The sequence below is a fragment of the Erythrolamprus reginae genome, chromosome Z (genome assembly GCF_031021105.1).
Source record: "Erythrolamprus reginae isolate rEryReg1 chromosome Z, rEryReg1.hap1, whole genome shotgun sequence".
Classification (NCBI taxonomy): domain Eukaryota; kingdom Metazoa; phylum Chordata; class Lepidosauria; order Squamata; family Dipsadidae; genus Erythrolamprus; species Erythrolamprus reginae.
This window is the reverse complement of record NC_091963.1, coordinates 101,202,216-101,215,605: the sequence shown is the minus strand read 5'-3', so window position 1 is coordinate 101,215,605 and position 13,390 is coordinate 101,202,216. Positions and strand designations below refer to the sequence as shown.

Sequence of the window (13,390 nt, the reverse complement as noted above, 5' to 3'; positions counted from 1 at the left end):
TTCCCTGTTGAATCTCTCCTTGGTCAGCTTCTATCCGTTGTCCCTCATCTGGCCATGGGGTGCCCTGGAAAATAATGTGACCCCCTCCTCTCTGTGGCAACCTCTCAAGTACCTGCATACTGCTATCATGTCCCCCCTGGCCCGTCTTTTCAATAGACTATCCATGGCTAATTCCAGCAACTTGAAAGATATGATATTCCTTCATGCATACAGTTGATTCTTGACTTAACAATAAAAACTCGGACCAAATTTTTTGTTGGTAAGCAAGACAATTGTTAAATCATGCCTCGGTTATTCTCATTTATGAGGAATGGATTAGGCAGGGAACAGATTGGACTAGGTTAAATGGGAAACAATGGAGCTGGTTTGTCATCATGTAACTAAATAACACATGACTATATGAACACACTTCACAGGAAAAACACTGTGTTTCAGGGAAGTGATACATTTTTAATGAAATTATTTTAACCACTGCTACCTTCCCTTTAAAAAAATATTTATTAATAAATGTATACAGCTGCTTATCTCACTGAAAATGAGATAATATTATTGATTAAGTATCAAGATTTAGAGACTTAAACATACACAGATATATTGACATCACATCATATACAACATTAAGAACATAATTCACTAAACATTCTTGCAAAATACAAAACACCCCTCCAATTTCCCCAGCATACATAAAAGCAGGGAAAAGGGGAGGGGATTCAAAAGAGCTACCTAGAAATGGAATTCAGTGACTGCAGAAGAAGCACTAAAAAGTTAATTTTGGTAGCCACTTCCTAGTCATTAAGGTGTTGTCAGTCCATTTACTGAAAAATTCAAATCGGCTTTATATGGCTTGATTAGAGTTTCATGGTGCTCATACTTTGCAATATCCAGCCTAAAATAATCCACTGCCCATCACTAACCATAGAGTTATATCTCTGAATTCTGCTGTGACAAAAGGGATGAAGGTTTCTCATATTCCCTGCTGGGATTAAAATGTCATGGGAAATGGCACCTTGGCAAAGAGCAAGAGCAAAATTTTGTTCAGCCATGCTGAAAATCTTCTCACTGCATGTTTCATTCCTGCCACAAACCTTCAGAAAGCTTGAAGCAATGGTTTGCTGTGGCGGTGGGAGTTGGCTTTAGGCCCAACTTTAAAAGCTCACAGAAGAAAAAGCTAATTGAGCTGAAACCAATTCAAACTGTCCTTATTCTTTAGATTCAATAACGTAGCAGTCGGAGATAAGAGCATGAGGACATTTTCATTCATCTGGTAATCCCAGTGGCAGCTTTTCCAATATGTAAATAGACTCATGAGACTGGATCAATGTATCAGTCAGCAGATTCAAGCTTCAGCCTATTAATTGGTAAGACCATTTTGGATCTGCAGATCAAATGCATGCTTGTTTCAGTTTTAACAGCTCTTGGAACCTCCACAAATGGAGCTAAGGTATTTAAGACAGCCTTACCATAGTGAGTGACATTGTCGTTTATTAATTAAATTACAAATTGAACAACTCCATAGTATGTCGTTACTAAGGCTTCAGTGATATTTTTTATCCCACTCTTCTTCCAAGGAACATAATGCAGCTAACAATGGGTTCTTTCCCCTTTCTTAAACCTCACTAGGCTGGGGTATGTTCGGCTGAAAGTAAGACAAATTCAAGATTCTCATGAATTTCACATTGCAGAATATGGAACTGAAATCTTGGATCCACACTCTTGGCCTACAATCCTAACAGCTACTCCATATTTTTCCAACAGTAGTATGTTATTAAGTCAAAGCTATTTAAATAGACTTAATTCTGATAAAAACAAATTTCTTTTCCAGTCAAAATAAATGATTTTTCAAGGGATCAGAAAATTGAACATCGACATTTCCTTTCTAGTGAAAGTAGCTGTAATGATGATTTAAACTCACATTTTCATCCTTATATTACTGATCATAGTCCTTGTGCAAATTTCTACTTTTTAAAAAAGGAAACTCAAGATTAAAAAGCAGAATTCTTTAAAATACAATGTAAAAGTTATTAATGGGATACTAGTAGCATTTAAGCATTACAATATCTGAACATCAGGACAAATGATCATAGCAATATATTCCCATTAAGAATGAAAGGCTGTAGTTATATGTTATTTAAAAGTCATATATGATAACATTACATTTCAACAACCCAATACACAAATGTTATGAAAAATGTACAAGACCCATAAATAATATAAATATGCTCAAACGTTATATATGTTGAGGTAGGAAATAAAACTCCTTCTCCTAAAAGCACTGAATCTCTTTTGCAGTCATAATATTTCGTTAATGTAACAAAGGTATACCAAGATTTCCCTGTTGGTGTAGCCAAAATACCATGGAGTAGCTACCATGTGATGCTCTGAAATTATTTACTCCTTTTCAATTATTGTGACTACCTTGCTGTGCAGTCATCCAAATTTTAAAATATCTTTCTAGTGTTGATAAAAAGGTTCATTTCTACCCCATCCCACCCTATAAGGCAATTAATTTTGCCATGGGGCCGCATGAGAAATTGGGATGGTTTTAGAGGGCCGGGCTAATATAAATAACTCAGTTCTACCCAATACTGTATATACGTTATACCAAGGATAAGCAAAGTTGACTCTTCTATGACATAGGGACTTCAATTCCCAGAATTCCTGAGCTAGCATGATTGGCTCAGGAATTCTGGGAGTTGAAGTCCACAAGTCACAGAAGAGCGAACTTTGCCTACCCCTGGGTTAGACCACAAATTCTCGTGTGGAGACGACCTCTTTCGTGTTCAAAGACAGGCCCAAATTCTTTATGTTTTTCAGCACCCTCAGTCCCAAGAGTCATGACCCCCAAAGTCCCGAAACGCCCAGGAAGGTGACCGTGAGGGGAGAGAGGAAGAGAGAGAAAGCTGTAGCTTGGCATAAAAATGAAGACACTGCACCCGACATCATTGCCAGGTCACGAGCGCCAGGCCTCGGCTCAGCCTGTGCGCAGGGAAGGACGGCGCAGAATCCTGACTCTCTCGTTTCTACATGAGGCGAAGCACCCAGTCCCCTCCCCCACCACACACACACATATATGCCCAGGCTAGGCCCAACAGCTCACCTTCTGGAAGGCAGCTGGCATTATCTCGCCTTTGTCCCACTGCTAGGGGGTCACAAACACCACCGACATCTTTGAATCCCCCCCTCCACCTGAAGACACCTCAGTGCAGCACAGTGGCTCCCTTCTCGACACCTCTCAGTGGCCAAAAATAAAATAAAAATTAAAAGAATCCCCAGAAAAAATGGGCTACTTGAAGGGAGGAAGCAGTTACATGTTGGGCCGAGCCATTTCCTGCCTCAAAAAGCGGAGGGTGTGGTGTGAGGTGAAGGCGGGAGGGCCTGCTATGGGATGCCGGTCACAGACAGCAGGCAGGCCGAATGCGGCCCGCGGGCTGCCCCTTACCCAAGCCTGCTATAAGTTAATAAAATAAAAGGATGAGAAATTATTGGAGAGTAAGGCCAGCTTTACATTGTACTGTTTGAAGCAATGAATTAGATTGTTCTCTTTCTGTACCCAAAATTTACATTTTGGAATTGAAGTTTAAACTTTAGCTCTAGAATAAGATATCCTCACTGGTCTATAAAATTTGTTTGTAGACCAGTGCAGGAAAGGTCAACTCTGTACTTCAATACCTCTCAACGCCTTCTACCGCCACTAAAGTCTTTACCACAGAATCCTGAAGAGCTGTAATGAAACTTTAATGAACATTGGGAGGAGTTCTAACCTAGTCCAGTTCAAATTACTTATCTGGTGATCCAGTCCAAACAGAATACTGTATTTCTTGGATTATTCTGGTAGCAATCATCTGGGCTGATGCCTCAAACAACTTTGTAATAATTATTTTTTTAAAAAAAATATCTCCGGTGGCCTGTTTAGGGTCAGAACGGCTGTGGATGAGATTAGGGAAGATTCAACTTGCCTTTCCCATTCCTCATCTTGATTCTGTGGTGGAAAATGGAAAAAAGAGAGACAAAGCAACTGGAGGACACCTATTTTTGTGGATATCACAGCTTCCTGTTTCTGTGGCAGAAGCTGGAAGGGAAAATTAAAACCTATATGACTGTGCCACCTGGGTCTGTTCATGAGGAAACATAGATATTAGTTTCAGCCAATAAAAGCTAGGCATTGAACAGGTAAATGACCTTTAACCCAGACAAGCCTGGGTTTTCAGGTTCAGATATATGCTTGTACCTGACTTAGCTTAAAATGTTGTATGAATGCTGCTTCTATATATTTTACAAGATTACCAGTTGTCAGCTATTTAACCTGCTGCTTCAGTATAGTAATTTTGGACATTTCAAGGTTGTATCATAGAAGGTCAGTTGTCTTATTGATTCTACTTTATGGAAGAATCTACTCAGCATTTATGAAGCCATGGATTAATGATCTAAATATGATGTGAAAAATGGTTAATATTTTCCTTGGACATTTGAATGATCCTTAGAGAATTAATTTGTTATTAATTTGTTATATGGTATTGTAGTAATAGTGTCTTGAAAAAATAGATTTGTTCCCATTCAAGGATGCATCTCATGCCATGATTTGGGTGAGAAGTGAATATGCTCCTTTTCAAGTCACAGACACTGGAACTGATTGAAATCCACATCAAACTTTTTGCTGCTGGGTGAAATCCAAAATCCATTTTCAATCAGAGAAAATAAAATATCTTCATTGCTAAACAACTGCTGCCTTTACATTCAGGAAATGTAATAACAGCTTAAAAGGGAAAGACTAAGAAGAACCTTGGCAAAAACAACTGCTTCATTCAACAGATTCATATTTGCATTCAAATGTTGTAAGGTGTAACTATTTAACTAATATTTTTAAAGTGTTTACTAAAATACAGGAGTGGATGCTATTTGTACTAAGTATCCCTTTCCCTGCTAGGATAATATGTATAGGAACCAGTTTGGGGATAAACGGTTCAAAGTATCTAATGTGGGGAGAGAATAGGGATGTAGTTTGGATGGGTTGGAGAAATCTTTCTATCCTTAGCAACTTTAAGATGTATAAACTTCAACTACCCAGAATTCCCCAGCCAGCAGAATTCTGGGAAGGGAAGTCCATACATCTTGAGGTTGCTGAGGTTGAGAAACATTGGGATTTTGTTCTTCCCCTCTATTTGATAGTCAAAAGCAGTGTGGGTTTAAACAAAAATTGAATATAAGAATGCCAAAGAATCTCTATGTGTCTTAGGAGTTCTATTAAATAGTATTTGTCCTTATCCCCAATGCCCACATGTAGCAGCAAAGTACAATCAATAAACTCCAACCTGGTTGGAAACCAAAAATACTACTGTGAAATACTACTGTATGGATTGTTTTCCTCATCTCTGATTCTTTTCTGCCATTAGTTTCTGCTAATGATTGTGGATTCCATCCCTCTTTTTTTTTTCACTGCCAACAACTATCAAGTATTGGTAGAGCTGTCAACTTGCTATTTTGACACCTACATAGATGACCCTTGTCACATATACAAATTTCTCATTTTTGCTATCATGTCCAAAAGGCAAAATCATTGCATGAAAACTTGATAAAGCAGGCCACGCTAACATTATTTGCATGTTTTTAAGTCCCAAACTTGTGCAGACCTGCTTAAGGATTTAGTGTAACTAACGTGCAGAGTCATAATATTCGGAACTGAAAGCCTCACATTGTGATAAATCCATTTTATTGCATCTCCTACGTAAACCTGCTGTTTGTGAAGCTAGTGAGGAGGGGAACAAATAGATGCTATTCTCTCCCAGTTTTGCTTTGATAAACCAGCTAAATTTCACCAAATCCCACGGGAATCACCCAAGAAATGTTCTCCTTACAGATTAATAAGGTTAGTACATAAATCTTGGGTCAACTAATGCTTAATAAGCATGAAGATTGTTTGGGAATCAAAATCAATTAGAATCCAACTGGTAATCCTGTGCAGATTAAAACTACATCAATGAAAATTAAGCTGCAATATTTATTTACAAGTTCAAGATTGAATAAAAGATTTAAGGAATTGCCAAGCACATGTGGTCAGAAGAAAAGGAGTAGCAAAAATAGAACAGACTCAAGTGCTTATATGCACAATACCACACCGCTTTCCACCAACACAGTGCCCTCCAGTTTTGTTTTGTTTTTTTAAACTACAGTTCTGGTAGCATTTAGCAAGCTATGGTTTGAAGACATGTAGGGGATGGCAGGTTTCAATTTGGCATATTCAAATATTCTAAAATTCAGAGTGGTCACCACGTCTATACTTCAAAGAAGTCTGGCCCTTTCCTTTCCAATATCTCTTGTGGGACATCAATCTCTTGGAAATATTTGCACATTCAATAGGACTGTCTGCAGAAGGAACAGCTTGCCCATGAACTAGGACTCTGATAAGGAAAAGTCATATTGCGTTTGCAAGAGAAGTATTCAAGATATGCTTGCTGTGAACACGGTGGACATTTGAATAATAGCCCAAATATGTAATGTAGCATGAAAACTTGGAATTCTTTTACACTAAGTATTATAGTGCCAATAACAGCCTCCTAGTACTAGAAGAAGGAGTAAATTATCTAGCTCTGTTGTATCATTAACTTTGTATGTGGTTAATACAATGTTAATCAGATGAATATTCTTGTGTTCTCAGTGCCAAATTCCATTTAGCGTTGCATGCATCAAAAGTACAGATCAGATGTGTCCAATCCACAGCTCCACAAGATCATACATTTTTAACATTATTATGTGAATTTTACATTATACAACTATATTAGATATGTTATATAGAGCCCAAGATAATTCCTCATCAAACAGGCCAAAAGGTTGGACATCCATAGTTTAGATGAAAACCTGCTTCAGAAATAGGTACAGGACTGGTGCAAGATATTGTACCACCTGCAACAAGAATGATTTCCCCCCCGTTTTGTTGCACCAGGATAGATTATCTTGCCAATTAACCCCTTGCTTCAGAGCAAGATATTCTATAGTAAACAATCAGGATGCAACACTGTTGTAAAGCATAGGGCTTATTGTATGTATGGGATCTCTGAAGCAAACAGAAAGAGACACACACAAACTTCTCCACTGGAGAAGGGCAGCCTAGAAATCCAAATAAATAAACCTCAATTGAAGCCAATCTACTTTCCCATTATATTTGCAGCACCACAGAACAAACTGAAATGTCTTCCAATGTTTTTAGGCTTAGGGCATCTTATGTGACTGAAGGTGGTATTTGTACCATTCTAAAGCTGGTAGCCATCGCAAGGGCATGTGATGTGTCTCCTTTGAGATGGAGATCTAATCCTGCATTAAATCTATCTATTTTAAACTTGTGCAGAAGATCAGATATTTTCTTTCTTTTTTATTCCTCAAAGGGATCTTTTTATTTTTGTACATATAGAAAACTTGGGGTGTAAACCGAACTGAAAAATAATGACCTGCAGTATTCTACTCAATCTTTCTCTTTACCCATTTCTTTCACTGCAACACAGTAAACTTTATTAGTATTCTCTTGGTCTACTAGTTTGTCAACTTGTATTACTACAACTTTCTATGTATCCCAATAGCTTTCACACATTATCATTAAAAGGACAACAATATCACATCATTTTTGTATTTCTTTAGGTTGAACAATGATTAGTTCAGGCTCACCCAAGTTGTGATCTACCAAAGTCACAGTCTACCAAAGCCATTTTTAATGGCTTAAAAAGGCTTAAATAAATAAGTTTAGCCATCTTTTGTTCTCAGGTGTCCAACCAAAGTAGGTATTTAATGTGTTGTCAAAAAGGAAATTCAATTTATTTTCTTTCTAGTTCTATATGTATAAACGTGTATCTAGTTCTGTTTGTATTAACTTCTAGTCCTATTTGTGCTAATTTAAACTCAAAAATAGTTAAGTTGTGGATCTGCTCAGGCAGTTGCTAATTGTGGGTGGCAACTCTAGATATTTCCATTATTATCTTATTTTTAAGACATACTTAAACTGGGAGATTGAAATAGAGAAATATCCTCTGAAAAATAAATTCTCATAGATTATGAAATATATGCTTTCAGTTACTATTCCTTCAATTCTAAGCCTTAATATTTTATATTCTATTTTAGCTCTCTTTATCTATATCAAGGTCATATACTCATATTAACAATAATATTAATGATTTCCGCAAAAGAACCAACCCTATATTCTGCAAAGAAAACTATCCCTAAGAATGCCATAAATGGAAAGAACTCTAGTAATTCCTACAATTCAGAATAGTAGACTAGAGCTATGCTATCATCTAATTTCAGTGCTTGCTAAAATAATAAGACTTAATGAAATAAGGCAAAGAAATACCTAAACCACTGTGCAATATGTCAAACATTAATTTCATGCTGAAGCTGCCTCTAAACTAGAGAAATGGACCTGTTAAGGGCCTTAATCTAGTCCTAATCTAGTCCTTGTCTAATAGTTCAGGTGATGTTACAGATAGAACAGGATATTGACAAAAGCCATTTCTCTTAATAAGGATAAACAGGGACCCTCTTGGCAGAAGGACTAGTAAAATCTGTATCCGCCAGCTTTATTTGCATCGTTCATCTTTTAATGTGGAAAAAAAGACAGACTCGGGTGAAACAGAAATACATTAACAAAGGAAGGAATAAAATTTTGGAGAAGCTTCGCTATTTGAGGTACTGAAGAGCAGATAAATGTGCAAGTAGAGTTAGGTTCATTGATTGGCATTCCCCATTTTAGTCCTAGATGTTTGTTTGGCTTTTACAAATTTGGTGCTCCAGGACATCAAAACCAGGAATTTTAGTTCATATTTTATTCATTGAAAATTAGCTATCTTCTCTCACCCTCTCAACTATAAAATTACTATACTGAGTATGTTTATGCTCCCAGACTTGCCTCTTTAAATCTTCCATGACTGCTGTCAATAACTATTAACTAGGATATTTCACTGTGAACTAAAATTATACATCCCCCCCCCGCCCCCAACTCTCATTTCCCCAAAGGCTTAACAAATATTGGTGATCTTTCTCAAGTTTACCATATTGCTCACACTTTATTCTGTCCCAGCCTTGAAGAATGTAGCCTACCACTAAGCACATGAGGGGATAAATAATACTCCCCTGGAGCTCTCTAATCAAGGACAGACGTGATTGGCATGCAAGTTTTGGTTGATCAGTTTTGGGAGAACTTTCACCCAAATTTCCCCAGTAGCATTATTTTCTGTCTCAGTAAAAATGACAGCAGTGGTTATACAATAAGGTAGTCCTTGACACACAACTTTTCATTTGGTGATTGTTTGAAGTTACAATGGCATTGAAAAATGTGACTTATGACCGTTTTTCATACTTAAGACCATTGCAGCATCCTCATGGTCACAAGATCAAAGTTTGGATGCTTGGCAACTGGTTTATATTTATAACAGTTGCAATGTCCCAAATGTCACCTTTTGTGACCTTATGACAAGCAAAGTCAATGGGGAAGCGAGATTCACAACTGTGTTATTACTTAATGACTGCAGTGAGTGACTTAACAAGTGTGCCAAGAAAGGTCATAAAAGGGGGCAAAACTCACTTAATAAATGTTTCACTTAGTAATGAAAATAATGGGCTCAATTATGATCATAATTCGAAAACTACCTGTAGATAGATATCAGCTACCCAGAGTCACCCAAGCTACTTCTTTTCAGAAGGCCTTTTCATTCATTAAGTTTGGCCTTTTTAGAACAATAGGATTGCTACCAACTAAAAATGCCTTAGAATGATGTTGGACAGCAGAACAATTGGTAATTTTTATTTGTTCGCCTTCTATTCAGAACTGTTCTTAACATTTTGTTATTTATTATTAATTGCTGTCAGATCTTTGATTGAAACAAGATGTTTTCCTTAGTCTGACATAGCATGTTTGTAGGGGATGACCCGATGACCCTGTCTGAGGGAGGGATCAAATACATCATCCCCTAGAAGGGATCTAAATCCAGCCCACCTTAAATTCCATTGGCCTTTATCTATAGCCAATTTGCTTTGATGGTTAGAAGTCCAGATTATTTTAGAGAGCCTTGGATACAAATATTCATTTGAACTGCCTAGACCCCTGATTTCCTGAGCTTCACAATACCCTAACTTGGAGTTTTCGGGATTATTGTGTCTCAAGACTTATAATTCCCAAATAGAATAACCTACAGTATGTCCATTGGGAATGAAGTTATTATCTGCAGCAGAGATTCAAGTTATGGAATGCTACTTACAAAATTAGGGAATGGAGGGTAAAAATTATTCATACTTATCGCAGTTAAGTTTTCAATTTTCAGTTCCGGACTTCTTCACTTGGAAGGGGTCTTAGATTAAGAAAGACATCTTACTTTGGTCAGAATAAACAGCCCTAAGACAAATGAACCAAGGTCCTGGCAGTATAAGAAAGGGTAACCATCTTCTAACCATCATCTAGGCAGAGTTCTCCAACTCTGTCCAGACAATCCTGGCGGTCAGTTCACCCTTATTTTATCTTTTCTCCTTGCCTACTGGACCCCAAATCAGTAATTTCAATGCTTAGACCTGGCACAAATTGTTCCTATTTTAGGTTTTCGATCCAATATCGAGGTGGGAATTACTATATCAAAGAAGTTCAAGTCATCGTGATATTTAGACCTAGATGCAATCTTAAAGGAAACTAGCCATTGTTCTCCAACTCCCTGGTTCAATGTCTTACTGCTTGCAGCTGTAAACCACTTCTTCCTGCATGCACTGTTGACATTCCACATAGCAGCACCATTGCACCTGGCAATGGCAAGAGAAGGTAACAATGTGGGTCTGGATATTGTAACCCCGGCCACAGCACATACTGTCACAGTTGGCCTCACGGGAACACGTCCTTCCAGCTGTGCCCACTGAATACCTGCTAGATCGGCAGAAGCTAGGAGAATCTTCCATATAAACCAGGTCAGTGGGGCGTGGAGCAGCAGGACCTTTAGCTAAGCGGCCATGATGCTGGGGGCTCACGAGCTCTGATTGTCCCATAGCATCATTGGTGGCACTGAAGACTTTGACAGCACTGTCATAACGTAGCTTCAGGAGTTTTCCTGTCTCGTGGAAAGGAGACAACTGTTTCCAGCAAGTTCTCACAGCACATGAGCCAGACACACCGTGGCACTTGCAAGTGGTCTTCAAGCCATTTTTCACAGCCTGTGGAAGAGAAAGCAAAATATTATTAGCCATGTTGCAGAGTAATCAGTGAGTAGCTAGAAGAAGCAAGCAAGGAAGGAAGGAAGGAGGGAGGGAGGAAAGGAAGGAAGGAAGGAGGGGAGGGAAGAAAGGAAAGAAGGAGGGAGGGAAGGAAGGAAGGAAGGAGGGAAGGAAGGAGGGAGGGAGGAAAGGAAGGAAGGTGGGAGGGAGGGGAGGGAAGAAAGGAAGGAGGGAGGGAGAGAGGGAGGAAAGGAAGGAAGGAAGAAGAGGGGAGGGAAGAAAGGAAGGAGGGGTGGAAGGAGGGAGGGAAGGAAGGAGGGAGGGAGGAGGGAGAGAGGAAAGGAATGAAGGAAGTAAGAAGAGAGGGGAGGGAAGAAAGGAAGGAAGGGTGGAGGGAGGGAGGGAGGAAAGGAAGGAAGGAAGGAGGGAGGGAGGGGAGGGAAGAAAGGAAAGAAGGAGGGAGGGGAGGGAAGAAAGGAAAGAAGGAGGGAGGGGAGGGAGGGAAGAAAGGAAGGAGGGAGAGAGAGAGGGAGGAAAGGAAGGAAGAAGAATCCAAAGAATGTACTATTTATTTAAGTCCACTTCAGCCAAAGTTACTTCGGCTCAATCATGCTTTCTCAGTCCTACTTGCTTCACGGAACTGTTACTATGTGTATAAACTGAAGAGAGGCCCCCTGCCCAATAAGATATCTTGAGCTCTAGAGGAAAAACAATTGAATTCTAATACTTTAATAAGCAAACCTATATTCATAAAGGCAAAGCAGTTATTACAACCTAAGCTTTTGTAAACTAAAGCACACTGTCCATGTCATCCAATTGCATAATGCTGATTAACCCCAAAACAGTTTAGCAATTTCATGTTGGAATCTTCTTTTGGACATTATCAAAATCTAGAATATCAAACATAAACCCAGACTATGACTAAAACTATTTGTATGGGTCTCAACACAAGAAGCATTTTGGGGAAAGAAGGGGCAGGTAAATTGAAATGATTAAACTTATCAATAATTGTTAGAAACCATAAGATGAAATCAGACAACTGGCTGCTGAAGGATTTAGTTTTCAATAGTTTTTTGTATGTACCATTGAGAGAAACAGATTAAGGTACGTACATTACAGGACATTTAGAATTGAGCAACAGAAGACACTATTTGAAATTGAATTATGTACGAAGGATAAATAGGTAATTGCCAAAATATATACTCTTGCTGAAATTCATAGAAATGAACAAATTAAAGAAAGTATTATAAAAAGGAACTAAGAATTTTAGACATAATATATTGTTGGATCAGTGAGCAAGCATGTGATTGAAAGGAGTGAAATTCAAATTTTGTAATTTAAAATAATTTTTCTACAAATAGAATATTAATAATTATATTTCTTATATTTTAATAAACTATATATAGAATTTGATTGGCATGAAAATAACATTGAATTATTGAACAAAATAAAATATTATAATTTAACAAAATGTGTTTCATTACTATTAAAATTATATAACTTCTTAAACCTAACTAAGATGAATACTGTTTTATTTATTTTAAAACATGATTAGAAAAGGGATATATTTTAAATATAAGTAGCATAACTAAAAATTAGAAAGGGGAGCAATGGAAGATTAAAACTCAATAAAAATTGCATTGGTATTAGAATTATATAGATTTGTTAAACACGACAAATATTATTATTGGTATTCCATTTGTAGTGAAAGGACTGATATCAAGAATATGGAGATTGGCATAAAAATAATATATTGAAATATTGAATAATTAAGGAAATATAATTTAATATTATAATAATTATAGTATACTATAATTATAATACTATCTCATAATACTATAAGATTGTTAATTGTATTAAATACGAAGAATGTTGTTTTATTTGTACTAAAATGTAACTGGTTCTACATTGTTCACTCAATGATAGGTTTGTAGAAAAATTAAAAAATTAAAAACTTACTTCAAAATAATAATAATCTAAAAGATAATTTTAATAAAATGATGTACATTTGGTGTATGACTCCAGAAAGATTATCTAGAATGCATAAAGCTATTTCAAATTTATGTTTCAAATGTGGGCAACATGAAGGGTCATTTTACCGTGCTTGGTAGTTTTGTAAGAAAGAAAGAAAATTCTCTTAACAACCAAAATTTGGGGCTCAGTTGTGGTCTTAGGTCAAGGACTACTTGTATCCACATCATTAGGACTAATTACTTCCTCA

The 13,390-nt window shown here is 37.3% G+C and overlaps 1 protein-coding gene across 1 annotated transcript in view; it reads right to left on the bottom strand.

The window, feature by feature from the left end:
- Positions 1-204: 204 nt before the first annotated feature.
- Positions 205-13,390, bottom strand: part of WNT9B (Wnt family member 9B) — a 30,631-nt gene continuing 17,445 nt past the window's right edge. Inside the window, exon 4 of the mRNA XM_070766820.1 lies at positions 205-11,169. Within this exon, the coding sequence (XP_070622921.1) occupies positions 10,693-11,169 (477 nt within the window). The 3' untranslated portion in view covers positions 205-10,692. The remainder of the gene's footprint in view (positions 11,170-13,390) is intronic.